At 61.1% G+C, this 27423-nt stretch overlaps 1 protein-coding gene across 5 annotated transcripts in view; it reads left to right on the top strand.

Annotated features, from left to right (window-relative positions):
- Window positions 1-27423, top strand: part of RBFOX3 (RNA binding fox-1 homolog 3) — a 409370-nt gene that overhangs the window by 314029 nt on the left and 67918 nt on the right. The window contains exon 1 of one of the 5 annotated variants that reach the window (XM_041727164.1): window positions 19276-19808. The exons of 1 other annotated variant lie outside the window; for it this stretch is intronic. In XM_041727164.1, the coding sequence (XP_041583098.1) occupies window positions 19704-19808 (105 nt within the window). In that variant the 5' untranslated portion in view covers window positions 19276-19703. Of the gene's footprint in view, window positions 1-19275; window positions 19809-27423 lie in introns of those variants that run through there. 3 more of the 5 variants (XM_041727163.1, XM_041727165.1, XM_041727167.1) reach the window with 3 other exon arrangements.

Here is a 27423-nt window from a genome sequence, read left to right as displayed (position 1 = left end):
AGCTTCCGGCTGAGTTTGCAAGTCACACGGGCCAACCGCACGTCGGGAGCAGCCCAGCCTCGCCGGGGAGTGGGGCGGGGAGGAGTCCGGAAGGTGCAGCACCCAGGGCACTTCAGACCAGACATACAGACTCCGGCCTTAGCCCGTGAGCAGGGGGTGAATCGAGGGCCCCCTCAGATCCAGAAACAGCAATAAATACGGGTGGTGAAAGGTTCTCGCTCCGTGCCCGTCACCATGGTGGGGGAAGGAGCCCCGGTAATTACCAATCCCGAAGTGCAAGATCACTAGTCACAGGTGATAATCTTGTTCATCCTTGGCTCTCTTTTCTTAATTAAAAAAAAAAAAAAACCACAACAACCAACGCTACTAATTATAAAGTTAGAAGCACTTCTAACCCAACAAATATTTTTAAATAATCGATACCATTAGGGAGACTGGGAGAAGAAAAAAGTTCGCGTGGCTCTTTCTTCTTGAGATGAGAAACTCTGGGTTTCAAATCTTGGCTGTCTTAGCCTAGATTTTTCCAGTGCCCCCCCCCCCAAAAAAAAAGCAGAGCTTAAGAATAAGATGTTATGTGCAGGAGGCTTATTTTGGGAAGGGATCTGAGGAACGGGCGCTGGGAAGAGTGAAGGAGGGAGGCTGATCCGGGGTAGGTGGTTGCGATGAGTGCAGGCACCCACAGGGCAGGGGGCTCAACCCCGGGGGGACTCCCCCCCCCACCCAGGGAGCTGTGTAGGTGCACTCCCGACCGTCCACAGAGGGGGTGAGAGAAGAGGGTTGTGGACCCCCGGCCACCATAGCCCGTTGGCAGGGTTGTGCCACAGGCCGTTGACTGGCAAGTACCCCCAGGTTTGCTCCTGCATGGCTTCCTGCAGAAGTCCCACGTGCTGGGGGCCTGGGGGCGGTGGGGACAGAGAGGTGTGAGGCAAGGGGCCATCAGGGCACACCCAGGACCACGGATGGCTGCAGCAGAGGCTGAGCAGAAAGGGGGAGCTGAAGGGATGCAAGAAGTACGTGAGTCCGTCCGCCTCTTGCGTCTGTCCAACCCATCACAGACCCTTGGAGGCGGCAGCCAGCCTCAGCCTCCCTCGGGGGTCAGCACCGTGTGTCTCCTTTGGGGATGAGCCCGTACGGAAGCTTTGTGCTGTGTCTTGGGCCTGCTGCACAGCCCTGTCTCGCTCCGGGACCTCCTCGAACCTGGTAGCCCTTGGAGACACGCATGTACTCGGCCTCCAGGTCCAGGGAGGCCACTGAGGTGGTGCCCCCTCTCCTTGGTGGGAGGACGATGGGACACAACACCGCGCCTTTACCTAAACTCCAAGGTGGTGTCCCAGAGCGCCCCAGACTCTGAATACTTCATCCAAGCGCCCCCCCCCCCGCCCGCCGATCTTCCCAGCGTTCCTCTCTCGCCCCCTGGCGTCTGTGTGTCCTGGGGCATTCGGCGTCCTTCCCTCCTCCTCCCCCGTCTGAACCAACCAGCGTGACCCCTCAACGCGGAGGGCGAGCCTGATTGTTCTCTGAAGTGTCAGAACCACCGGAGACCCTGCAGGTACGGCGATGACGTTCGGCTACAGGGTAAGGACAGCTCTGGAGCAAGACAGTAAGCGTGCGTCGCTGTGCTTCCTTCATCAAAGCAGAGCTCTTTTAACCCTCTTTACCGACAGGGGTGGGCAAGAACACATTTTCCGTATCAGTGACCACGTCCCAAGGAGCGGAGGCGGTGTTGGTTTGGCTCCAGTGAAGAAGCACTACGGTGTGTGTCTGGAGGCTTGGTTAGGTGCCTGCTGGCTCACCATCCGCCGCCGCGATCCGCCTGGTCCTCGTGCGGGAAACGGTCAGGAGTATGATAGGGACCTCCACCCTCGCTTCCTTCAAGTCATTGGTAGTGGGCGGGGGCCGCCCATGCTGGGTGAGGGGTCGCCAGGGATTGTCACGAGCCTATTTGGCACCAGCAGTGGACTTCTTAGCAGTGTCTGATTTTGGCCACTCAGCTCTAGGAAGGGATTTTACCCCCCCGCCCATCATCCAGGCCCTGGGAGAGGTGCTGAGAGGCAGGGACTGTATTTGGGGGAAGAGCACAGAGGTGAGGGGCACCGGGGATGATACGTAGGGAAGGAGGGAGAACCAATCCAGGAGCATGTCATTGAGCTGGTGGTCACTGTGGGCAACCGGATGGTCCCCAGAGGGAGCGGATGAGGAGCCAGGAATGAATCCACCCGAGGAGTGAAAGAAGCAGCATTATCCTCTGGTCAAGGATGGCTCCTCTTGGCACTTCTGGGTTTGCCCGTGCGTCACGAGGGCTCCCGAAGGTGTCCCCAAAGCCAGCAGCAGAAAAGCCCGAGGGCAGAGAGTGGAAGCCGTGCAGCGTGGCGAGGGGAGGTGCTGTCAGCGTACAGCCACGCACAGCCCGCTGCCGCGGCAAAGGCTGCGGGGAACAGATGGGTGGGAGGTGGGGCGTGGGACGCGTCTGATGCGTGGGCTCAAGTTGGGAGACCTTGGGCAAGTCCCCAGCCTGGGCCTCACTCTTCCCACGTGTAGCGCTGGGTTATTAATAACCATTCCCGAGGGGGTTCGAGAATCACTTGAGACGGTGCTGGCGAAGGCTCTGCGGACGGTACAGCTCTGCCCTAGCGGAAAGGACTTGGAGACACTGTGCGTGGACGTGGCACCCTGGATGCAGCCCCAGTGTTTTCCTGGGGCCGCCTCTCCTTCCAGCAGTGCTCTGACCCCCAGGCTTCCCCGTGTTCGTGGGGACAAGAGGTCCCTGTCAGCTAGACAGTGAGAGGCAGCATGTCACACCTTAGATGGGCCCCGGGGGGGTGACGCTTCTCCCTCCATGGTCCTCCCCTGTCTGGCCCCTGCCCCGCCCCAGTCCCTGTGCCAGGGAAGTCTTGTCAGTGCCTCCGAGAGCACCCAGGGGACCCGGGGCATTCTCCCGGTAATGACTGCTGATGTTTCAGAGACGTGTGTCATCACCCCAGGATTGTGACAGCTCCATGAAGCAGGCAGGGGAGGAGGACGAGACAGCTGCTGTTGAGAGGAGGTGGCGTTGGTTTGAAGCAGAGCATCTGGGTCGTCTGCTGCAGGGGAAGAGGTGCAGAGGAGGTCTGAACGCTGAAGAAAAGTTTTCAGGAAGTGTGCCCGAGTCCGCCCCGGGCTCCCCATCAGCCTCCCCACCACCACCCCCCAGCCCGGCCTCCAGTGGAGTCAGAAAAGTGTGAGGGGAGGAAAGGACACGTGGGGGAAGGGGTGAGGGGGCAGAGACGTGAGCATAGCCCTGGGGGAGCACCGAGGGACAGGCGTTCCAGCTCCGACGTCTCCAGGGGGCGGGAGGACTGTGTAAGTGCAAAACTGTGACCGTCTTGCAAAAGCGTTGTCCTTGCTCTAGGAAATGATGGAAATCTCTGGAGCGGGTGGACAGAAATGACCACCCCGGGGGTCTTGGGGGGGGAACCTGGGGGCTCGCCATCCCCTGCCAACCCCACTTGTGCCCTGGGTGGAAAGCTTGGCTTCCTGTAGCCGCTAGAGCTAGCTGGCCCTCGCCGGTGCAGGAGGAAGCAAGAGAGCCCCCCGATTCCCCTCTTCCTGCTTCTCCCACTCCACTCGCCTCCCCATATTCCCCTTAAAAGTCTCCGGAATTCCCTCTTTCTCGGCCCCTTGACTTTGGAGCCCAAACAGGGCAGGTGTATCCAACGTGGAAAGCGGGAGAGAATGCCCCTGGGTGGGAAGAAGGGCTCCCCGTGAGGACAGCACCTCTCAGCTCCACTTACCGCTGGGCCGATCAGCGTGGTCTTACGCGGCACTTTTTTGTTTTTGTTTGGCGGGAAGAGAGGTGATGCTTCAGGGAAACTGGGAGAGGACGGGAAGAGAGAAGTGTGGGGTCTTAGGAAGAACGGAGGTGTGAGGGAACGGATGAGGAAGGCGCTGAGGGCAGTGGAGACCCGGAGGCGGGGGTGGGCTCCTCCCGAGGGACTCGGGACATGGCTGGCCCAGCCGCCCGCTTCCAGAGACGCCCAAGGGTGCATGGGTGGCTTGGGCTTTGGCCTCCCCGGCATGGCCTCTGCAGCTGGTCTCTGCATAAGGCGGGGGCTCGGGGGCTCAGACCCGTTCACCGGGCAGGGCAGTTTTCTGGGTTTTGTCCCCTTCCCCTGACAAAAACTTGCTCTCCATGCCAAGTTCCCTTTTGGTTTTTTTTCTCGTCGAGTTGATGTGTGGGTTTTTGCCAGCCCAGCAAAGCTTTCTTGGCTTCAGCAACTCCCTGTGGACATGCCCGGGGAAACCTCATGGTCCAGCTCCCTGCCCCTCTCGGGTACAGCAAGAGCCAGATGGTGTAGAGCCCCAGGGCTCTGCTCCCTCACTGCCACCCTCCTGGAGGGCACCTCTGCCCCTTCCTGCTGAAGCAGCCCCCATCGGTTATGCCCCAGGCCCTGGGTGACTCCGTCTGTGGTGCTTGTTTCCTCGTTTTCTTAATATTTACTCCTAGAATCAGGGGCAGCGTTAGAGACACGGCCGACCGCGGTACCTGCTGATCGATACGGGGGCTTTGGATCTCCCCCTGGAGCCCCGTCTTCTGACCCACTGGGTTGGCCGTGGCCAAGAGCACGTGCCCCGTGGGCTTGCCACTCTCTAGGAGCCCTCCAGCGTTCCTCTCCACTTCCAGCGCTGACGGCTTGAGCACCACCGTGAGGCTGCTTTGTTTACGACACACTACGCTTTGGCCATTTGCCACCTCACTGAGCCTGGGGCAGTAGTTTGGGTACTTTCCGCCCCATTTTACAGATAAGGAGACCGACCTGGAAAGCTTTAGAGCAGGATTGTCCAGTCGAACTTTCCACAGCCGTGGATATGTTTGGTGTCTGCATTCAGGACGGCAGCCACATGCCGCCCGGGACCGCTGAGAGCGTGACACGTGGTAGCGCAGCGGAGGAGCTAGAGCTTCGCTTTTACTTAATTCTGATTGAGGCGTTAGACACTTACTTAAGGGCGTCTACTTACTTTCAGAACTGGGCCTCAACCAGGCGGTTCTGAGTCACCTGTCCCGACCCAGAGGCCACTGGAGTCTCAGAGTCTGCGGTTGGGTTCAGACACTCAAGATGCTCTCACCTGCCCCTTGACTCTCACCAGGCTGGTTTCCCTCTCCCTGCAGCTCAGCGTGGTGCGGCCCCCAGGCACACTCCCCCCCCCCATTGTGCTGCCCACCCTTGCTGCAGGGGAGCTATAGGAGGGAGACGAGGGAGTGGCACAGCAGATGTGAAGCCCTCTGAGGGGCATGGCTGCTTCACACCAGCTTATGGGGGGTGGGGGGGGTGTTCCCCAGAATGGCTGGCTCTGGACTGCAGCAGGGATCACTAGCTTCCTTGAGAGAAGAAGACAGGGTGAGCCCATCAGACCCTACAGCACGTCTTCTCATCCCCTCTCTTGCAGGGTCTCACTCCACGGGGACAGCCCCCCCTACTTTCCACTGGCCCAGGGTCTCCTAGATCTGCTCCTCCTCTCCCTGGGCACTGGTCCTCGTTCACAGCCTCACAGCTGAGCCACAGATGCTTTTCAGCTTCGTGTGCTCAGCATCTTTGTGGGAGTGGATTTGTATCTTAGCCCTGGAGAATGGTAGAAAGTGAGGCTCCAGATAGCTAGCTCAGAGGCACAGAGGGGGCTTCTGGCTCCCCTGAAAATCACCCTGGAGTGGCCAGAGGGCTGAACAGCAGGCTGAAGGGGGGCACAGGGAGCCCATCAGCCTCTCTGAGCCTCAGCTGCCCCTGCTCTAACTGTTCATCTCACAGGGGTGCTTGGGGTGCATTGAGGTGACATTTAGGAATGAGCTTCAGGAGCTGGAGTGCAGGACACACAAATGTCACTGTAGCCTTGGTGCTGTAGCCCCTGAAGGCTGGAAGGACATCGGAGTCAGCCTCCCCACCCCCAGGTACCCCTGGGCCCTGTGTGGATGGAGAGGAGGCAGGGCGTGGACACAGGGAGGAAGCCCCGAGGAAGCAGCAGCCACGTAGGGAACTGGCTTTCTGGTCTGGTCCAGTGCAGAGGATGGCCAAGCATGCCGCCCATGACCCTTGAGGATGACAGCTCACCCCACACTCTCCTGACACAGAACAAGGCCCCAGATGGAGAAATCACTCAGCATGCTGGGAAAATCGGAAGCACATACCAAAGTCACGGGTACGTGTTGTCCTGGTGGCCTTGTGTAGGGTCAAGATGTACCCCCCCCCCCCATACCAGGAGATCCCTACGTTGGGGGACATGTGTGGGAAAGAGAGGGGACAGGAAGATAGATGCATTGTGTCTTCTCCTTCCCTCCCCGACTTACCAAGGGTCATGGAAGGGCCATAAAGAGGGGTGTCCAGTTAGATACAACCGCCTCGGCCACCAACACAGTTCAGAGCAAAGACAGGGTCTCCTGCCCCAGCGCGTGGAAGATACGTCTGTTGAAAGAGATATCTGTTTCCTGGTTTGCCCTGGGGAGAAAGGAGCTGGAAATAGCACCAGGAGGAAGGCGTGGGGAGTGACGGAGAGACACATACAAAGACAGAAAAGACAGAGGGAGAGACACAGAGAGATAAGCCCAGGAGAGACAGAGAACAAAATGTGGACACCCCTCCAAGGGACGGCTGCAAGCGGGTACACATCTCATCTCTGCATCTGCCCCTACAGGGGGAGAAAACACAGCTCATGGGATCCAGGGTGGCCCCATTGCCCCCCTATGCCCAACCCCCCGGCGTAGGCAGAAGCCTCGAAGCAGAAACTAAAGTCTCTTCCATCCTCCCCCTGGGCTTAGCAGACACCGAGAGGGAGCCCTGGCATCCACGGCGTCCTTCTCAGCACGCATGAGTCCTCCCCGGGGGTGGGTCTGCGGCTGGTTTCCACCAGCGTAATTCTAGGGCACACCCCTCACCACCAACCAGTGTGAGTTCTGAGAATGCAAACAAGTTTGAGCATAAGCCAGAACAAACAGTAATTAGGAAGGTAAATCCGATGCAAAAATAAGCATAATGCATTTCAAATTCAAATAAGAATATTTGTGGACTCTATGCTCTTTCTGAATTATCAGTGGAACGTTCCACTCCATTTGCATAGATAATTGAGAGTTAACTGTACTTTCTGTACAAAGGCCTGGGAGATGATCGGAGCAAATTCGGCCCAGCTAGGTGGAGAGAAAGGAAACTCATCTGGCCACTGCAGAGAGAAGGGACCTAGAACAAAGCCTGGCTTTAGGCACTCAATAGATATTTGTTGAATTAATTAGCATGATTTACTGAGCATCTACTGTGTGCCAGCTCCTTTGTATATGGAATGTCTTTGAATCCATCCCCACAACCTTTGAGGGAGGTATTGCTGTCCCATTTTTATAGATGCAGAAAGTAAAGCTCAAGACGTTGAGTCGCTTGCTCTGAGTCACATGGCTGGTCAGGGCAGAAGTAGGCTTGCCTCCAGGCCCGGGTGGCTTCCAAGCCTGAGTGTGCACCACTTCCTGCTGGTGGAGGGTTCCAGAAGGGCTGAGGCCGTATGTGTGTGTGTGGTGGAAAGCAGGAGACAGGGGATTTTCCTACAAGCTCAGCTCTGCTTTTGTTCCTCAAGGAGAAGAGGGCAATGACTCAGACCCCACATCCTGGGTCCCACTTTCCCCCTGGAACACCCTCTAATCTCTGTTTCAAGAAAGGGGCTCTGTTTCTTCACCATCCACTGAAATGGGGAGAATGAGATGCATCCTCCTCCCTCCTTTTCCCTCCCTTCTGGCAGGGGGTGGAGGGGTGCTGGGGCATACAATGAGGCTGAGGGTATTCTGGATGCCTGGGAACCGATCTGTCCAAAACACTAGGATGATGACGATAATTATTGCCATGGCCTGTATCACCGGATTGGAATTTCCAAGTCCTCTCATTCTACACTGGAGAGGAAAATCAATACGCTCACCCAAGGAGCCGAATGCAAACAAGTTCAGCCGCGTGGGAGCTGGCTGCTGGGACGCTTTTCTCCCAGTGCAGGTCGGGAGGCAGAAGTGCCAGCCATGAGTGAAGCCCCAAAGCTGAGCAGTGCATGGAGTGCTCATTTCCTCGTCCAGTCCTGGGCAGGCAGGAGACCCAAGAAGGAAAGCCACCGTTGGCTCCTGGGCTTGTGGGGCCGCCGTGGTGGGACATAACGATGACCTCAGTGCCAGACATCAGGATGGAGTAAACCAATGGTCAAATGGAGCAAGACCCCGTTGCCAGACATCTGTGTTTGGGGTGGGGGAGTCTGTGTGCACTTCCTGCCAGTGCAGACTTTGCGTTCTCCAGGGCCCCACCCCCAGAAGAGACCCAGCTTGCTGTTCCTTCTGCATCCCACCACAGGCCAGCCGCTGTCACAGGCCGCATGACGACAATGAGACGATGGAGCCGGGGCTGAGTGTGGAGACCCCCACATGAGCCCAGTGCGACCCACTGCAGGCACAGTGCAAAACCACACGTGTCCGCACGTCCCCTTCCCGTAGCCACATTTAAAAAGTGAAAAGAAACCGGTGAGACGAATTATAACAATACACTTTATTCAGCCTGGCATATCCAAAATATCACTGTTTCGACAAGTAATCAGATACACAAATTATTTTTCACTCTTTTCGTGGTGCTGAGTCTTTGATATCCAGCTTGTGTTTTGCACCCACGGGACCTCATGGCTCCTGTGTCAGACGACACCAGCTCCAGGGGAAGCTCTTGAAGAACCAGGAGGCGATCTGCACCCAAATTCCGGGCGGAATTCCCTTTCTGGGGACTAGAGTTTCCTTACTGGAAGCCCCCGTAGGCCATGTGGCACCTGGGATCCTGAAGAGAAGCAAAGAGGAGAAAGTAGCTCACATCCATTTCTGCCAACGCAGGTATAGGCATGAAGGCTGAGCCGTGTGGAACACGGACGAGGTTGGTGTCTTGAGAAAGTGATCCATCCGATTTTTCTCTTACCACTTCTTTTTCACAAGGAGAATTGATCCACCAGATGGAAAGAACACCAGATTTTTTTTTTCCCCAGGGCTGCCTTCTGTCCCCATCTCAATGATCACTTTTGCTCTGCTGGTGATGACAGTTTCTCCTTCATGTTCTCTCCCGCCTTCTCTGGACCAGGTTGGGAGGCATCAGGGCTGCCCACCCCAGCCCAGAACACCTACTTACCCCACTGGTGTCTGGCCACCTTCCCGTGTGCCAGCTTAAGTGATTCTCCTTTTAAACCGCCTCCAGACAGGCACTGAACCAGCTGCTCCGTCCTCCAGAGAAGAACCCGGCCAGCTCAAGCCTCCATTGACCCTCTCCACGGCATTTACTCTCAAAAATACAATTCCAATACAGTAAAGATTCTGGTCTCCCAGCGTGGATTTCCAATTACCCACACTCGGCCAAGTGGCAGCCACTTCATTATAATTCTGTAATTGCCATATAGAATTCCTATAAATTTGCTGTTAATTTTTAACCACCGCATCCTTCTCTTAGAAAGTGTAACAATAATTTGAAAATCTATAGACGATATTTTTAAGTGGATGGAGGCAGAGTCGGCGGGGGGGGGGTGTTTGTGGGGGGGGGGTGAAGGTGGGGCAATAAATCCAGCGGGGGCTAGTTCTAGAGGAAATCCTAACAGAACAGCAGTGGTGGTGAGCGTGCGAAGGTGGGTCTGGGGCTGCTTTCAACTTCCATGCAAACGCTTCTTCCTAATATACGGCGTGTTGGTGGCAGCAAGGATTGATCAGTCTGATCCGGGAAGATCCTGCTCTTAAATGAGAATGGCTTTGCACACGGGTTCTCCGCTCGCAGGCGCGCTCCCCGCCCCCACCGGGAGGTAATTTACAGGCCTGGCTTCCGAGCGTAATCTTCCCGCATTGTACTGCTCCACGGTGCCTCCCCGAATTGCAACACGGACCAGGTCTATAAAAGATGCTTTGGAGGAACGGAGGAAATGGCAGTCACACAGGCACCCCCCCACCCCCTCCACCCCCCTCCCCACCTCCCGCCAAGCAAGTGAAGACCCAGGTGCTAAGCAGAGAAATTAGCCTGCCTTTCAGGAGATGCTAATGAGGCAAGTTGTAAGGGGATGAGTTGAGCCAGAAAGGAAATTGTGGGGCCCTGCAGAAGCCACAGGGACCAGGGAGCTGCAGAGACCCCGGCCAGGTAGTCCTAAGAGCACCCGGCTTCTCCTTGGGGGGTGGAGGGAGTAGGGCGGCGAGGGGGTTTGCAGGTGGTCAGAGAATGAGAACAGTCTAACTGAAGACAGACCGTGAGAAAGTGCAAGGTCTCAAGGGGGTCTCCTCTGCTGGGGAGGGTGTTCCCGTGCAAGGTGCCGTCAGCAGGGCCGCCCCCCCACCCCGCCGCCACCCCCACGCCACAGTGAGGTCATTTGCCCCCATGGGGGCCTTGGCTCTGGCGTGGAGCGGGGCCGGCTGGAGCTGTCCCTGGTGCTGCAGGGCCCAGAGCCGCGTCCTTCCAGCTCTCCTTCCCCGCTGCCAAGTCCGGTCCCGTCCCCACTCCTAGAGAAAGGGGGCTATTGGCTCCAGGCTGGGCGGGTTATCAGGCGGCGGCAGCGGTGAGAAATTGGGCCACGGAGCGATTTGAAGGTCCCAGTGTTTGATCTATTGCGGGGCTGGCTCCTTGCAGCTTTGCTGCCCCTGCCTTTGGTGACCTGAGAGAATTAAAGCTGCCTTAAATACAGTCTCTGCTGGCTGTATATTAATCGAGCAGGAATCAAAAGTCACAGCATCCTAGGGAAGTAAGAAAAGGCACAGACGGCTCCCCCTATCCTAATGCAGCAACTCTCAGCGGGAGGAAAGCCTGGGAGCTGCTAAGACAGCACAGCGCTGCCAGCCTTCCCCAAACCTCCTTGCCAGTGAATTCTCAGAAACCTTGTGTCTTGGAACTGGAGGGTTGTGTTGATGCCAAACAGTGCTGGACCCCAATGCCAGGATAGATCAGCAACGAGGAGGGCTTCCCCCCTCCCGGGTGTGACGGGGAGCAGAAGGGTGGAGGGCCAGCAGGGGTGGGGGCCTCCGAAAGGCTCACACCCGAGGCCCCCGTGCCTCCCCCAGAGATATCCCGCTTCCCCTGCTCTTGGCAACCTTTAGAGAGTCTAACGAAACAAGCAGCATCCGCTGCCCCTTTCTCTGCTGCATTGTACTCACAGTGGGCAGCAATTCATACAACTTCCCCACGTGTGTTCTGAGCTGCCAGGCACAGCCGACAGGAGCCAGGGTCCTGCCTACCCTTCCCTCCTCCCTGGCCTGGCTCACTCCTCTCAAAGCCTGAGAAAGGACCCCATGTTGGTCCTCTCTCGTGCTGGGGGCCTGGGGAAGACGGTCCTCGGGTGAGCATCTGTTCCTTCGCTTCCCGGCAGGCAGGCCTGTCCCCACCCCTGCGGGTCCTGGGACAAGCTCTGCTCCCACGAGGCTGAGGCTTCCTCCATATGAGAAACCTCCCAGCCCCCACTGCCCACGCCCCCACCTCTCACCACTGGCCGCCTCCCTGCTCCATCACTCAGCTCCTGTCTGCAGCTTGGCACTGGCCGCCTGACACAGTGCACCCGCCTCCCCTGGGCCACGCGCTTTGCCAGGACAGCACTGCCTCTCTGGGCCTTTGCTGCCTTGGGCTCCTAATGAGCTTTTAATGAGCTGATGCTTTGGCTCTAAGGGGCACGAAAGGGCAGAGGAAGCATGGAATGCCAGCCCCTCACATTCTGCTTCCTGAGGCTCGAGGCTGGGTTGTTTTTTTTTTTTTTTTTTTTTTTTTAACTAGCTGAGTGCTAGGGCTGGGGCTACAGGCAGATGCTGGATTCAGTCTTTCAGACTCGCTCAGAGTTCAAAGCACCTGACTTTCACAGTCCTTGGGCCCAGGTGACTCCGTGGCCATCACTCCCTCCCAACACGGCTGTGCTGCATCTGTCCCTCTGTGGCCTCTCCTCCCCCAAGGCTGAAGGAAGGGGCAGTGGTTTCTCTGCTAAGTAAGATTTATTTTAACTAATGGTAAAGTGAAGAGGCCAAGTGTTTCAATTGGCAGCTTTAGAAAGAGGCAGGAAACACAAGGGTGGGCTCTGGCCACCTCTACCCCAGGCAGCTCAGCCCCCTCCGCTGTGGATGTCAGAACAAACCTTGACCCCCCTTTCCGTGGCTGCCTAGGAGCCCCGGGCCATGTTTCCTCAGCTCAGTCCTAACTGAACTGGACACAAATCCGCGCTGGCCACAGCCACGGGAGGTTCCTAAATTGCTGCCCACATCCTGGGCTCACAGTCCGCCCCGTCCAACACCCGAAGCGCAGCGCTGCCTTAGGGCCGCTTCCCTGGAGCACGCGGCCTCATCCTACAGGTTCTGGTGGGTGACCCGCCGCCCCTCCCAGGAGTCAGAGGACGGGACAGTGGCTTCGGCGGCGGGCCCAGGCTCCCCCTGGGCTTCCTTCAAGGCTTCCCCTTTGAATGAAATTAAAGTGGAAAGGTTTGTTTGAGACTCAAGGCAGAATTTCTTGACAGTCAGGGTGATAAAAATCTTGATGGGCTCCCCAGAGAGATGTCAGGGTCTCCCTCAGTGGAAGTGCTTCAAGAAAAAAAAAATTAAAATAAGAAGACAGCACCTGTCCCCGAAGGCTGCGGTGAGTGCCAGCTAGAGGGCAGAGGACTGGACGGTAGGAGCCCGAGCCCCCTTCCAACTCCACTGCCCATGCCGGGGAGCCCTCTGTTTTCCCTTCCAGGGAAGGAGGGCGACCTGAGGGCAAGGGGCGGGAGCTGTCCCTGGTGCTGAAGGGCAGCAGGGGGTGGGCGGCGGGGGCAGGTGGGATGCCCAGGGTAACTTCAGTGCTGCGCCCGGGTGGGCTGCCCAGAGCCGTGAGTTGCATAGACCGCCCTTGGCCCCACAACCCCTGCCAGTGATGAACCTGTAACACAAGCCCTGCCCCGGCTCGCCTCGGTCGTGTGTGCCATGGGCACCCAGCCATCCACGGGCATTCCGTCGGTGGGGCCCAGAGCTAGATTCATCTCCACGCAAACATACAGCCTCCCTGCGTCTCCCAGGACTCTTCCTCTTCTGTGGCCATTCGCAGTGTTGGCACAGGGCATCACGGAGACATGCACAGATTCAGGCAGGACGGGAAGGCACCCGGTGGTGGGCCAGGCTCAGGGTGTGGGATGAGGAGATGGAGGAAATCAAGCGTCTCGTGGCAGATCAGCTGGGAACCCCTCAGAAGGTCTTCCTCTGTCCAATAGCAGCTTCTCTCCTTGGCTCGATCATAGGGTTCAGCAACCCTACTGAGTTCTCACGACCTCCTGCCTAATGAGAAAGAGGAAATTTAAGATAATTGCTGCACAGACCGAGCAGTGGTGTGATTAGTAAATGCCCAGGCTATTGCAAATGGCGATTACATTAACAGATTTGGTTTGGGGTTGATCCTGTTAGGAGACAGAGAGCCAAGGGCTAATGATGGGGACGCTCACAGGATCGCGCGAGCCAAGCACAGTTGTAGAAGGGAGGCGAGCGGCTTGCGTGAATCCGCAAGCCAGAAGGCTTGATTTCCAGCCTAAACCCTGCCTCCAACTAGTTGGGTGACCTTGGGCCACCTCTGTGATCCTAGAAGTGCCATCAGGTACCACGTGGGCATCATCCCACCTTCCCCATCTCCCTTGTGAGGATCCAGGGAAATGAGACATGTTACGGCGTGTTGGAAAAGTTGGGAAAGCACTGAGCAAATCCAAGGTGCTGTTATGGTTGGCAATCAATAATGATAATAAATCACCATCTATTTTTCCCCCCTCGCACGCTCTCATTCCTGGGACGTTTAAGCAAACGTTTCAGGTTCTTGAGGCCTTAACGTCAGAGATAGAAAGACAAAGTCTACTCCCCTTCCTCCTCTGGCTTCTGTGGGATTCTAGGGCCAGTGCCCTGAATGGTGGCGTGGCCACAGCTGGCACCGTAGAGCGCAGATCTGTTCCTCCAGAGCTCTCTCAGCCCGCTCCGCCTCCTTGCCAGGAGCTCACGGCCCAGATGCAGCAGGAGCCTGCAAAGAGCTTTCCAGGGCTGCAGCTGCCGAGGCCTCTTACCCACCAAGCCCCAAGGTAGAGCATCACAGCACTGGCTGGTTTCAGATGTTCTCGTGGCTCTGTGATGAGCTCTCTCCCCCTCTCCAGAAGAGGAGAAGGGAGAAGTCCTGGGGGCTCATTTAAAATAAATAAAGCTTGGCAACAGCGCTGAGTGGGAAGAGCCGAGTCGCACGGCACCCACAGCCCCTTTGCTGAGCGCGTTCCTCTGGTTCCCAGGCCCTGAGGGGAGGGGAACTTGCCAAAGAAAGATGTGCTTATAACTGCAACCCTGTGCAACTTCTGGCTTTGCCCATATATCTCGAGTGTGCCCTTTGCTTTCACTCTCCCTGTATTTATTATGTTTAATTTTGCCGGGACATGGCTGTAAGTGAGGCGATGGACCCGAATGTGGCTGGCAAGCGCCTCTTAATTAAACAGATAAATAAACTCCTTTTGCACGCGGATTTCTACTTCTGCTGCAGTCTGCTGGGACCAGGGGGACAGCACCAGTGGGTGTGGAGGGGCTGCCGCTGGGCTGGAAGGTGGGTGCTGGCCCTGGCAGCCCGGACCCGGCCTGGCATCCCCTCTGCACCGCCGAGTGCTCTGTGGCTCGGGGGGTGCGGAGGGGCCCACGGGTGGGGAGCGCCTCCAGCACCCCCTCCTCACTGGCCTGGCCGCAGAGGGGAGGCTCTGGCCGGTGTGAGTGAGCCCTCTGCTGGACGTGGCCAGTGTGGCCTCAACAGCCAGGGCAGCTCCTTCCCATCCCGTTGGTCTCTGGCAATCCTCTTCCTCAGAGGGGCTCCCCCACCAACTTCTCTGCCTTCTGGGTGAATTGGACACACCAAGAGGAAGCAGAGACGGCATCTCACTCCCAAAATAGGGGAGCTGTCACCTTTGGGGATGTGAGGAGGCTCCCACCTTTTACATGAAGACAGGGAGCTCCATGACATTTCCCCAAGGAGGTCTGTTGGAGGCACCCCCGGCAGCTCAGGGGGCCTCCCCCTGACCCTAGTCCCGTTCCCTTAGCTGTGGAATTGGGGTATGAGTCCCCCTGAAAGAGAGTTCGGTTGGCTGTGTGGGTGTCTGGTTGGTTCACACATGGTGGGGGCTTCTGGGGTCACCCCGACCTCTCTCGGACCCACCCTGAGCCCCACCCATCCTAGCCCACGCCAGTGCTCACGCCCAGGCCTGTGCCAAATACCCTGGGGGCTGGGGCAGGGAGCTCTGGCTCTGCTGGAAGCATGGAGCACGCTGTCTCTGTCGATTAAGGCCCAGCTGCAACCGGAGACGGTGAGCTCACCCCTTGTCCTAGCACGCCTTTGCCAAGCTCCAGGCTGTCCTCCCCGCATAGGTGAAGGCTGAGGACGCCGGCCTGGGCACTCGGAACGGGAGAGACGGGCATGCCCATGAGTAACTCAGCCCTCCGCAGCGTCCAAGGGGCCCAACCTAAAGGGACCGCGGCCTTTGTGTTTCCTGCGGGAATACACCCACATGTGGCCTTGGGTATTTCCAAAGGATGGGGGGAGTGTCATTGGGCGACAGCGCACCAGATGGTTTGACTACGGAACTGCCCACCTCTCATTACAAACACAGGCCACGTCGAACACGTGTTGGCATGTGCTTTGCCAAGGAGACTCCACGTCCCCATTTCACAGAGGTACACGCCAGAGAGACTGGGGATGTTTGCGAGCCTACGGGGCCTCGGTCTCCCAGAGAGGGTGGGAAACGGGGAAGGCGGGGGTGGGGGGCAGCTCTTGCACCCAGGAGGGCTTCCTCCGGGCAAGGTGACATGGGGTGGGGGTGGGGGCAGGAAGGAGCCAGGAGATCTCCGAAGCCTTGGAACCATGCAGACCTTTTGAGGTGCCTCCTTGCCTGATATTTATAGTGGTGCCCAGGAGCGCAGAAATAATTACAGCTCAGTTCCTGCCTCCCTAACAAGGCCTTTCTCAGATTCAGGGCGAACGGGATATTTTTTTCCTTGGCTCTTTTTTTAAGTAGTGAATATTAGCTCTGGATTGACAGCCCTTCCCAGCGCGCAGCCTTCCTTCACCCCAAAAGCGGGGGCAGCAGAGCACCGGGCCCCCTGGGCTTCCCCCACCCACCACTCGGGAGGCACCAGGGGCCCGGGAGCGCTGTGAGGGGCCCCGGGGGACCCGGAGAATGTTGTGCCCCGCTGTCTAGGCCCAGGAGGTCCCAGGTGAGGAGGGCAGGGCTCCTACCGGTCAGGGCGGTGCAGACTCGAAACAATCACAGGAGACATGTTCTGTGCCATTGGGATGTTCCCAGGAGCACCGTTGGAGGAGCACAGGCCCCTTCTCTCCTTTCTCCTCTGGTCCATGGAGCTGAGATGGTCCTGACACCCCGAGCAGACAGGAGCCCAACCCCGGGGCACTGGCTTTTTGCAGCAGCTTTGCCTCCTCAGGGCCTAGGCTTCCAAGCCCGTCTGGCCGCTGTGGCCACCTCAGCATCAGGATGAGCCTTGAGGTGGGTGTGAGGATGGGGATGGCCTCACTCGTCCCTGCCAGGTGCTCTTCCAGGCATTGGGGTGACGCTGTGCAACTCAGCCAGCAAGTTGCCTGCCCTCCCGACACTCAGCTCTTGAGGCGAAGAGCAGGTGGGCTACAGGGTTTGGCTGTTCGGTGGCCTAATCCCTCCCCGAAGGCATCCTCCTGTGGACAGAGGCCTCCCTCGATTTGTCAGGTCGTAGTAATTGGCTCGAAGTGGAAGTCACGAGCCTATGGCACAGCACAAGAAAGAGGTGGTGGGCACACAGCCACTGTCCTGAGAAATAAGCCAGACACACATGTTGTTCAAATCATTCTTCTGGAGGGTTTTTTTGTTTTGTTTTGTTTTGTTTTTAACGCCATCTTGCCGTTCTCCATCTCTCTGGAGCCCAGGTGTGATTAGCTGACTGGTGGAGGCAGGTGTCTAGACATGCTCCCCGGGCCTGACGCTCTCTGGAGGTGAGGCCTGAAGCCAGGTGGCTGGGCCGGAAGGCCCCGCAGATGACCAGGTGCAAGGATGCTGGACGCCATACCAACACCAAGGCCGGCATTCTGGGGGCCAGTGACAGAGCGCGGGGCTCCCTCTAGGAAAGCTTCCCCGAGCCCACCCCGTTTCTAAGCTCACCCCAGATCTGAGCTCCCACTCTCCTGGGGCCATCACCGGTCTCCGCACGGTAGGCTGCAGTCTGGGGGGGTTGGTTTGCTTTCCCCAGCCGACTCCAGGGCAGAGAACTTTGTTTCTGTAGCTCCAGCACCTGGTGCAGTCCCTGTCTGCACATAGTGGGTTCTCAGTAAGGAAAAGCAGGAGCGTCCACTCAGAGGGTGTCTCCTCTGGGTTGGATGTCTGGGACACCCTCTAATCCTCTTACGGGAGGGATAAAGCCTGGATCTCAGCAGACGTTTGGTAACAACGGCAAATTAGCGAGTGAATGATTCACACAGAGAGTGGACGCAGAGCCCCGGGCTGGGGGTGAATGCTACACAGCTGCCCCAGGTCCCTGAGTGTCCTCCAGGATAGGAGCAGCCAGGGCGGCGACAACAGAAGGAGGGAAGGCTTCCGAGACAGGAGCGCAGAGCAGCAGGACTGGGGAGGCAGGAGGCCCTTAGGGGGTGGCACCCTCCACAGGGCAGCCCTCTGCAGGGTCTCCCCCCTCACAGATGCTAGGCCCAGCCAGGTGCCCCTGCCCCAGAGCCCCAGGCCTCAGCACCCAGCCACCCCACCACTGTCTCAGGCCGTACGGGCAGGTGCCTCTTCTGGGAGACACATTGATAACCGTCCTGCCCAAAGGCGGGGGACTGCCTGTGCAAGTCCACAGCCGAGCGTGCCACCCCCGAGGGGACCACAGAGCGGAGCTCCAGAAAAGGAGCAGCAAGTGCAGCTACTTGCTGCAGGGCCGGCTCTTCCCACTGCAGTCTTTCCCTCGACCCTTGTCACTGGTGCCACCTGCCTCCCTTCCAGACTCTGCGTCCCCTTTCCTTCTAAGGCAGATGAACTGCAGGCTGCTCGGAGGGACGTGAGGGGCCGGACAGAGGGGCGTCCAAGGGGTACACGCCTGCCTGCCTCGTTCAATCTGAGTGGCTTCCCAAGCAGTGCTGGGAGGGAGCCCATCCTCAACCCCCGTCCCTCTGCCCTCCTCGCCGCTTCCTCCTGAATGGCCCTCCCGGACAGGCTCTAGCGAGCTCAGTAAGACATCTCAGGCATCGACCACCCAGGCTCAACCGGCAGGGGCAGAAACGGAAGCCCAGAGAGAACCAGCCACTTCCCTAAACCCACACAGCAGGTGAAGGGGCCTCCATTTGATGCTCAGGCCGGTGGTCTTCCCATTACAAGGCGGTCCCAGCCCTCCTTCCCTCGAGTGGGGCTCGCTCTCAGAAGTGAGAGAAAGAAGCCCAGGGGCCTTTAGATAGAATGGGGGAGTCCAGAAGTGGCACTGGATATTCATGGGACTCTGCTCTTTCCCGGAGGAGCGTGCCTAAGGGGGGCATGAGGTTAGGTATGTGTCCGCCTGCCGGCCCCGGCCCCGCTGTCTCTACCTCTAACGGTGGCAGGTAGCTGACTGGCCCTCATAGCCAGGCTCACCTGCGGCTTGTCCTGGATTAACTGCGCCTGGTCAGGGGCCTCTGTCCAGTGTGAATGCGTGGCAGGCCGGTGGGTGCGTGTGCGTGGCTGGTGAAGCTGCAGATTTGGGTGCGGGTACACCCAGGCACACACACCTGTGTCAGTGGTGGCGTAGGGACAGTCAGGCCCCGTGCCAGGCTGCGCGGGGCCCCGGGGGTGGGCACATGGGCTCTCCTGCTGCATTGTGTGTGAACACGCGGTCCGGTGTGTGGCTGCGGGGAGGGGAGGACGCGTTGTGGCCGGTGCCCCTTGTCCCCGCCCCCGCCCCCTGTGAAGCGTCCCCGGGACCGCGCGCCTGGGCCAGGCCGAGGGTGTCCACGGGGTCCGGGGGGGCGCGCGGGCGCGCAGGGGAAGCTCCCGGGGGCTCCAGCCGGGTTTCCAAGCTCCCCGGGCTAGGAAGCCTCTGCGTAGATGCCCTCATTACATCACCGACATCCCCGCCACCGCCACCGAGCCGGCCTCCCCTGCGAGCGGCGCCTCTCGGAACGCCAGGCCGGCGAGCGCCTTCCGGCCGGGCCGCAGAGCCGGGGAGCCGCTCCCCTCCGCAGCGGGCGGAGCGGGGCGCGGGGACCGCGGCGCCGGCGGGCGCGGGCGCGGGCGCGGGCGGGGGGCGCGCAGGGGCCCCGGAGGGCGCCGGCGGGCGAGGGGTTAAGCGAGCGATCGCCCCCTCTCCCTCGGTGCGGGGCTCTGTCTGATGTTGGAGTACGCCGGGGACTCCCCCTCCCACCGCTACACACGCGCGCACACGCGCGCACTCACACGCACACGCACCCCTCTTTGCAGACCGGGCTCCGGCGGCTCCAAAGTGCCGGGCGCCCGCTCCCCCGCCGCCCTCGCCGCTCCCCCCGGCCCCCGCGCCCGGGCAGGGCAGCGCCGTGCATGCCTCCCCCCTGAGGAGCGCCGCGCGGGGGAGGGGAGGCCCGAGGAGGAAGAGGAGGAGGAGGAGGAGGAGGAGACCGAGAGGGCGCGGGAGGCAGGGCGCGCGCACACACCGAGGGACGCGGAGGGTGCGAGCCGCGCAGCGAGCGCAGAGCTGCCTCGGGCCGCCGGCGCCCCCCTGCCGCCCCATGCTGTGCTCCATGGCGAACTCGGGCTGCCTCCTGCTGTCCAACTCCGGCAGCATGCTCCCGCACTCCGTGCCCTGCCCGCCCGCCTTCCTCTACCTCCAACAGGTAAGCGCCCCCGGCCCGCGGCCCGCGGCCCCCGGCCCCCGGCCCCCGGCCCCCCGCCCCGCCCGCGCACGTGCGCCCCGGCCCCGCGCCCCCGCCCCCGCCCCCGCCCCCGCCGCCGCCGGGGCCCCGCTGCGCTCCCCGCGTCATGGCGCCCGGGCCCGGCGGGGGGAGCGGCGGCCGAGCGCGGGGTCGCCGGGGCGCGCGCGCGGCGCGGGGCGGGGGGCCGGAGTTTGGGGCGCCGCTCGCAACTTTTCCGAAGGCGCGGGAGGGGGCGGCGGGCGGAGTCTCGGGGGAAGCGGGAGGGGAGGGGGCGGCGGTTCCGGGCGCCGCGGTCACTTTGGGGAACTTCGCGCCGGGCTGCGGGGGGCGCGGGGGCGCGGAGCCGGGGGGGCCTCCCCGGCCGCGTCGGGAAAGCCGGGGGGGCCGCGCGGAGGCGGCGGCGGCGGGGGCCGAGCTCTGCTGCAGCGGGGACCGCGCGCGGGCCTCGGGGGAGACGGGCCACCCGCCCGTGGGGCCGGCGAGCGAGGCCCCGGGGCTCCGGCCGGCGGGGAGGGGGCTGGGGCCGCACTTTTGCAATCTGCCGGGCTGCGCAGGAAGCTCGGGCTGGCGAGGGGGGCGGAAAGCCGGGCGCCTCTGAGCCCCCAGGTCCCCAGGACGCTCCACGGAGGTGGGAGGTGCGCGCAGGGCATCAGCGGCCGCCCGCCCGCCTGCCGCGGTGCGCGGGGCGGGGGTCCTGCGATCCCACCCGATGCGGAAGCAGCGCGGTCCCAGGCCTGCACTGGGGATGCAGGGGGCACCTCCTCGCCTCCCCCGGGCCCCCGGGTCTCTCGGGGCTGCGGTTCCCAGTGCCAGCCCCAGGCAGAGCCAGCCGGGGGCTGCAGTACCCCGCCTCACCCACCGGCCGCCCACACCTCAGGGCTCCTCCTCCCTCCCCGCACCGTGGGGCTGCCTTCTTTATCTTTAGCACCCCGAACCTCTGCTGGGCCTGCAGGGATGGGGGCGGCTGCTTGCTCGGAGAGGCCTTGGAGATCCTCAGGCTGACTGTCCTGGGGCCTACACACCCAGCTGGAGGGCTCCCTCAGGACCAGGTCTCCACCACGGTGGGCGTGGAGGTGGGAGGCAGAGGGTAGAGGGTATCTCGCCAAAGCCTGCGGTCAGGGTCAGGCTGGGCCTCATCGACTGGGTGAACGTGGATTTCCACCACCTCCCCCATGTATGCATCTGAAGGGAGGAACACAGAAGCGTGTTTCTTGGAGACGATGACAGGCTCCAGGTGGGGCTGGGCCTTCGGATGGTGGGTTCTTGTCTTGCTGGGCCCCCCGTGGGCTCCCCGGAAAGCCAAGAAAGAAGGGGCCATTGCAGGGGGCTCCGGAGGAGCTGTGGACCGCACAGGTGAAGAAGGGGCCCTCAGAACTGAGCCAGGTCAGCCAGACCCCGGGCTGCTGGGCGCTCAGGCCGGCCCCTTACAGGGATCCCCACGGCGGGCGGTGCCGAGCATGTGAGCAGCTGCAGAGGGAGGGATGGGGGGCACAGACGGCAGTCGAAGCAGCCTGTGGTGCAGAGACCTGGCCCCTTGGTCCCACCCTACCTAGGACCACCCTTGGCCCTTGGTCCCACCCTCCCTAGGACCACCTGTGACAGCTGGGCAGTCCTGGGCACAGCTCAGTGGCAACAAGAGCTGCTGAGGGGGGGCCCCACGCCCCCCCAGGCAGGCAGGTATCCAAGCCCAAGCCGTTACCAACTCCCCCAATTCCCCCATCATCATTGGAGTCACAGACAGTGTGGGCAGGCCCAGGAGGTGAGCCTCTCAGGGCGTCCCAAATTTCTGTAAGTGCAGCAGTCACTTGGGAACCTCTGGGGTGGGGCCCAAGAATCTGCATTTCTAACAAGCTCACAGGTGAAGTCCTGGAGCAGACCACTCAAGGAGCAAGCGTCTGCCCCACCCCCCATGGCCACCCCCAGGAATGTCCTGGTCTGCTGGACCCCAGGAGACCCCAGGAGACCCCAGCTCCGCAGGCAGACCGCGGGATTGGAGATTAATCCACAGCATATTGGCTGTGTTAGGCCAAGTCCGTTCACCTCTCTGAACCTCAGGATCTTCCTCTGAGAAAGAGGACGAAAGCATCCCGTCTTCTCAGGCGGAGTCGGGGGGTCGAGTTAAGATGAAGTAGTGGCCTCTGAAGAATGCCGAACGTTGGCACAGCCTTGACGGAGTCAGACCTGTGCCCGCACTTGGGGTGAATGTACCCACACGACCCTGGAGGAAGGCGCACCGATTTCTCCAGGGCTGGGTGGGTGCATCCCCGGCTGGTGGTATCTAGAGCTTTCTGTAGGGGCAGCGGTAAGGCAAGGAGACGCCGATGAGCCATAGCCATCCCCGGTGGGTGTCAACCATGAGCAGAACAGTTTCTGGGAAAGCCAGAGCGTGCCCACTGGGCCGGGCTCTGCGGGGCCCTGTTTCCTTCAAAGGGGCCTGCAGCGGGTGGCTGTGTGTCTCTGAGGGCCGGGAAAGATCTTGGATGCAGCCATTTCCTGGCTGTCTGTAGGGACACACGTTTGTAGAAGCACACGCAGCTCTGGTGGCCCAGAGTCGATACGAAACAAATAATGACGGGTAGTTGGAGTTGGAGACCGCCTCTGGACTGAGGCAGAGGCTCCCGTGTCCCCCGGGGAAGTGGAGGCCACGTGGGGAGGGGCCCCCGGGCGGCCCCCGGTCAGGTGTCCAGGATCGGAGCCCCACGGAGCAGTGGCAGGTGTGCATGCGCGAGCCCTGGTGCCGTGTGCAGGCCGTGTGCTCGGTCTCGGCAGCGTGTCTGAGAACAGGAGCAGGAGCAGATACGGGAAATCAAGCAAGACAAGAGACATGGTTTGCGGCGCATTGAGATGCAGCATTTGAACAGGCAAGCAGTGGAGACGTGCAGTCTTTCAAACTTGAAATTAGAAGGTAACACCTCAACCAGCAGCATCCCGTCCTCCGTTCACGCAGCGACAGAGGACGGCGCCGTTTCCGGCTGCGTGGGCTGGACCCCCGAGCGTGCGGAGACCCCGACCGCGTCCCCCAGGAGACACAGCGACGCTGTAATTCATTAGAGACGCTTGTTGTCAGGCATCCCTCCTCCCAGACCCTCCTCGGCGGTGCCCATATTTGTCAGAGCCCTGACTGTCCGCCGGACAACTCCAGGTCACCCGACACCCGGAGACATCCGGCTGCAGTTTGCGCCCTGGCGTTCCTTAAGAGCTTACCCTCGGGGCCCTGGGTGGCCTCGGTTTCCCCGCCTGCCCAGCCCACCGCCGGAGTCCACCCAGGGGCTCCCCGTGAGCAGCCCAGAGCCCTGGTCCCCCCACATCTGGCCCCTCCTCGGGACCCTGGGGTGGGACCCAGGAAGGCTGTCATCCGTGGTGCATTGCGGCCAGCCCCGTAAGGGGTGAGGTCGATCCTGGTCACCTTTCAGAGCAGGAGGGAACTTGTTTGAAAATCTAGAACATCGGTGAGACTCCCCGTGAGGCCGCAGTCTGGGGCCCAGGAGAAGAAAGTTGTAGGGAGCGGGAGGGAAACCCCCTGTTCACAAAATGGGATTTTTGTCTCTGTTACGACTTACTATCGAGCTGCAGAGTCCTACAGAGGAATCTTATCACCATATCCGATTGCAAAGCTGGGAAATCGCGCTGCGGGGGAGGCACTAGGGCCCTAAGTTCCGTAAGAGGGAGCGTTGGTGATGGGGGGGAAGGTGGGCACTGGCGGGTTGCGGGCCGGTGGGAGGGAGAGCAGGCCCTGGAGCCTGCAGCTGGGACCTTCCTGAGGGCTGCGTCCTGAGCTCTTCTTCTTCTGATTTTCTTCATCCTCTTCATCGGGATGAAATCACAGCCTCGCTTGCCCTCGAAAACACTGGCAACCACCGGAAGTTTCCACGGAGGATGTGGCATTTCCACCCCGCGGCCAGCGTGAGGCAGCTTGCAGCTCGGGGGGGTCGTTGACGGCAGGAAGCTGTCCTTCGGGCCGTGGAACCCCTTCTGGGGGCTCAGGGAGTTCTAGGGTGTGTTTGAGATCATTAGGAAGCTCTTCTCTTATTAATAGTCATTTTGGGGAGGGGGAATAGCCACACCGCTAACTCCGTTGGATGAATTACGGTAGCAAAGGTACCGCGGCCTCTCATACCGCCCGAGCGCACCTGGGCTGTTGTCTGTTCCCTGGGCTGCTGGCGTGTCCCCTCAGTGTGACCCCAGGAACCCCGCCTGAGACCCACTTGTCCCGGGGGATGTCACGGGCCTGTGAGTACCCCCGGCCCACGGGAGGGCCGGGCACAGAGCAGATGCAGTGTGAGTCTTCAGAAGCGCAGCCGTCGGGGGCTGGCCCGCTGCTGTCGTCCGGTGGCCTCACGTAGCTCAGTTATTTCTGTGGGTTCCTACCCGGTTGGTGCACTGGCCGCTCACCTTTGGTGCAGAATCTGCTGAGTGTACGTGCACGGTTTATGGTTAAGGAAACTGAGGCACAGAGAGATTGGGTGACACGCTGGCTCGTAAAGCCACCGACAGGCAGAGCCCAGAATCAAGGCTCTGGCACTGGCGGGTCTCCTTGAGGGCCGAGGGGTTTCTCCCCTCTGCCCGGGGCAGGGTGCTCCGTGTTCAGACCCAGCGGAGCATGAAGTGTGTGCCGAGCAGAGTGGCCTGGACCCGCGGCTCCCCCGGGGGCGTCTCTGCCCAGAGGCAGGGGCGCATGGGGCGTCTTCCGAGGCCGAGCTGGTGCGTCATAATGCAGATGGACGTGTGTGTCTCGGGGCTTGGAGGAACTGGGGTGGCCGTGTCTGTCGCTGGCCTCGAAGCGGGTGTGGGGAGGCCAATCCTTCCCCGGACAGCGCTTGTAGCGTCTTCCAACTCCGGTAGGAGGCCTGCGTGTGTTTCCTGTAGTTACGGCTGATGACTGGGGTTCAATGACATACGCCATTTCCTGGCATCCCAGGTGCGGGGTTGGCTTGGGGTTGGCTTGGCCATCCTTCCCCCGCCTTCAGGGGGGACCCCCAGTGAGCCTGGGAAGTGGGTCCATCTGTCCCGAGGCTCTGGGCGCTTACTGAGCACAGAGAAGCCACGTCCCGACGGCCCCGCGTGAGGACCCTAGTTTGCCAGCCTCCCCTGCCATGGGGCCGTCGGGGCCAGAGGGGCAGGCGTGGCAGTACGTGGGGCTCAGTCCACAGCGGTTGGCCCGCTGGGAGGTCCGCAGAGGGCAGGGCAGGACCCGGGGCCGGTGCCCCCTGCACGGCCCGACCAGGCGCTGAGCCACGGAGCTGGGGGACCGCATGTGGCTGCCATCCTTGGAGAGGCCAGACTGACGTCCCAGAGCGGGTGGTCCCTGCCTCTGTGGTCCTGGCGACAGCCACGGGAGGGGGCTCAGAGCAGAATGTGGGGCTCTTGGGAGAGGGCCGGAGCTGGCCGCACCTGGGGCCACCTCTGGGAGGGTGCCTGCGCCCCCTGGCACCTGCTCGCACCAGGGCCAAAGGCGGTGGTTCTGTGGCCAGGGCCCAGAGCTCCCGGTGCTGTGGGATCAAGGGGCCCTCGGGGGCCTGTGCGGCCAGGGGTGGATTCTAACCTGGGCGCCGAGAAGCAGCCGCTGCAGAAGGGGCTCCCTTACTCCCCGAGGGCAGGGCTTGGCCCGCCCCCCAGACTTCTGGGGTCCTGGCGAGGCTGCACACGGCTGTCCCCACCTGCCCTTGGCCTCTTTCCTCCTAGCGTCTCTCTCTGTGCTTCCTGACTGGCCTCCAGCCTTTGTCTTCAGCCTTCCTGTCCATCCTCGCATCCAGAATTTTCCATGCTTCTAAGCTTCTCCCCCCTTCTTCCCTCCCGGCCTACTTTCTCTCCTTTCCCGTATTCATTCCCCCTGTCTCTCCCCTTCACCCCGTCTTCCCCCCAGGGGATTCCAGCCCCCCTCCTCCTCCCCTGAACTCCGGCCCGCCCGTGCAGCCCCCTGCAGCCCCCGTACCACCTGCCAGCCCATGGGCAGATGGCTGTGTGGTTCCATCTGGGGCCGCGTGGCCTGGAGCAGGACTGTGTGCCCAGACCTGTGTGCTGCCGGTGCAGCGGGTCTGTGGCATCCAGGCCCTCTGGGAGAGCGAGCCCAGTTCTGGAGGGAGGCCCGCCGTGGCAAGGGCTGGCGGCCTCTGGCTGGTGAGCTCTGGCTGCTGGGGGTGCTGCTCCCGGGAGCCCCGGGGAGGCTCTGGTGCCAGCCGGGCCCAGCCCACCTGCGGCAGCCTCGACTCGCAGTGGAAGCAAGTCCTCCACCCCAGGCCAGGAGCTCCAAGGGGCCGCCGAAGTCTTTGTACCCCTGGGTCAGAGAGTCTCCAGAGGAGGGGGAGCAGCATCCCCAGAGCACCCACACAGTATTCATGGAGCAGCCATGGGCACTGCAGTGGGCCCCGGGTCACTGGGTCCTATGCCCCTGGGCTCACAGGCTCTGCTCAACCACAACTCTTAGCTCCAGGAGCCGTGAGCATCTTTTCCTGCCGTGGCCCTGAGGGCGTGTGTGCAGCCCACGCACATGGTCAGATGGGGAGTCAGCCCGTGTCTTCCCTTCCAGGCCTGGGCTTCTGTGTCTCTAACGTGGGACTTTACGTCGTCCGCTTCCCCGGCACGGGCTGTAAGAGCTGCAGAGGCTCCTACCTGCGCCCCACAGCCCATGCCTGTCCTGTCACCACCAACTGAGACGTGGTGCCCATGTGTCAGGCACCCAGGTAGGCAGCTTCAGTGTGGGGCAGGTGGGTGTCGGGGGGGGGGGCTGCAGTGCGTGTGTGTGGTCATGTGTGTGCACGTGGGTGTCTATCTGTGTGTGCACACATGAATGCGGTTGTGTGTTGAGGCAGGAGGAAGCCACCATGACCGTGAAGATGCGGCCCCTGCCCCCGGGGAACCTACCACTCAGAGTTTGGGGATGTTCTGGAGGGAGAGTCTCCTCGTCCCTCACCTCCGCTCTGGGCCTCCTGGCCACGGGAGGTCCCAGCGTGGCTGTCCTCGTTCTCCTGTGTCCCTCGGTGGAGAGGAGCCGGTTGGGAATTCAGGAGGAACGCGACCGAGCAGCTTAGGTGAACCAGAAGGAAACAAGTGAGAGAAGTCAGAGTCGTGAGCCCATGAGCCGATGGGGCTCCCTGACGATGATCCTGGGCTCGGGGGTCACCTGATATAGCTGCCCCCCACCCCCCGCCGGGTCAGCCTCTGCACGTGGTGTGCAGAGCTCGGGGAGAGAGCGAGGAGGGGAGGTCCCGTGATGACGCCCGCACACACCGTCCAGCAGAGGGGAGCGAGGCGGGAACCCGCTGCCGTCTCCAGCAGCGCGGGCAGGAGGGGCGCGGGGAGGCGCAGGCCTAAAGCTTGGGTTAAAAATCAGGAAGGGGCGAGTTCTGATGGCAGCTCTGCCCCACCCGCCATCCTCCTCCTGGGCCTCAGTCCCTCAAAGCAGCACGGGGACCAGTCGGGGCTGCCCGAACCCGGGAGGTGGGGTTTGAATGGAGAGCCTGTGCGCGGGCTTCGTCCCGTTGTCAGCGGGGAGGGCGCTGCCTCAGCGTGGCGTGTTTGCCGACGGCTGCTCAGGAGGATCCGCTGCGAGCATCCCAGGCTCAACCGGGATCTGGGG

The sequence above is a fragment of the Vulpes lagopus genome, chromosome 12 (genome assembly GCF_018345385.1).
Source record: "Vulpes lagopus strain Blue_001 chromosome 12, ASM1834538v1, whole genome shotgun sequence".
In the NCBI taxonomy this organism is placed as follows: domain Eukaryota; kingdom Metazoa; phylum Chordata; class Mammalia; order Carnivora; family Canidae; genus Vulpes; species Vulpes lagopus.
Note: the sequence above shows the minus strand (reverse complement) of the source record. Positions and strands in the feature narration are given on the sequence as shown.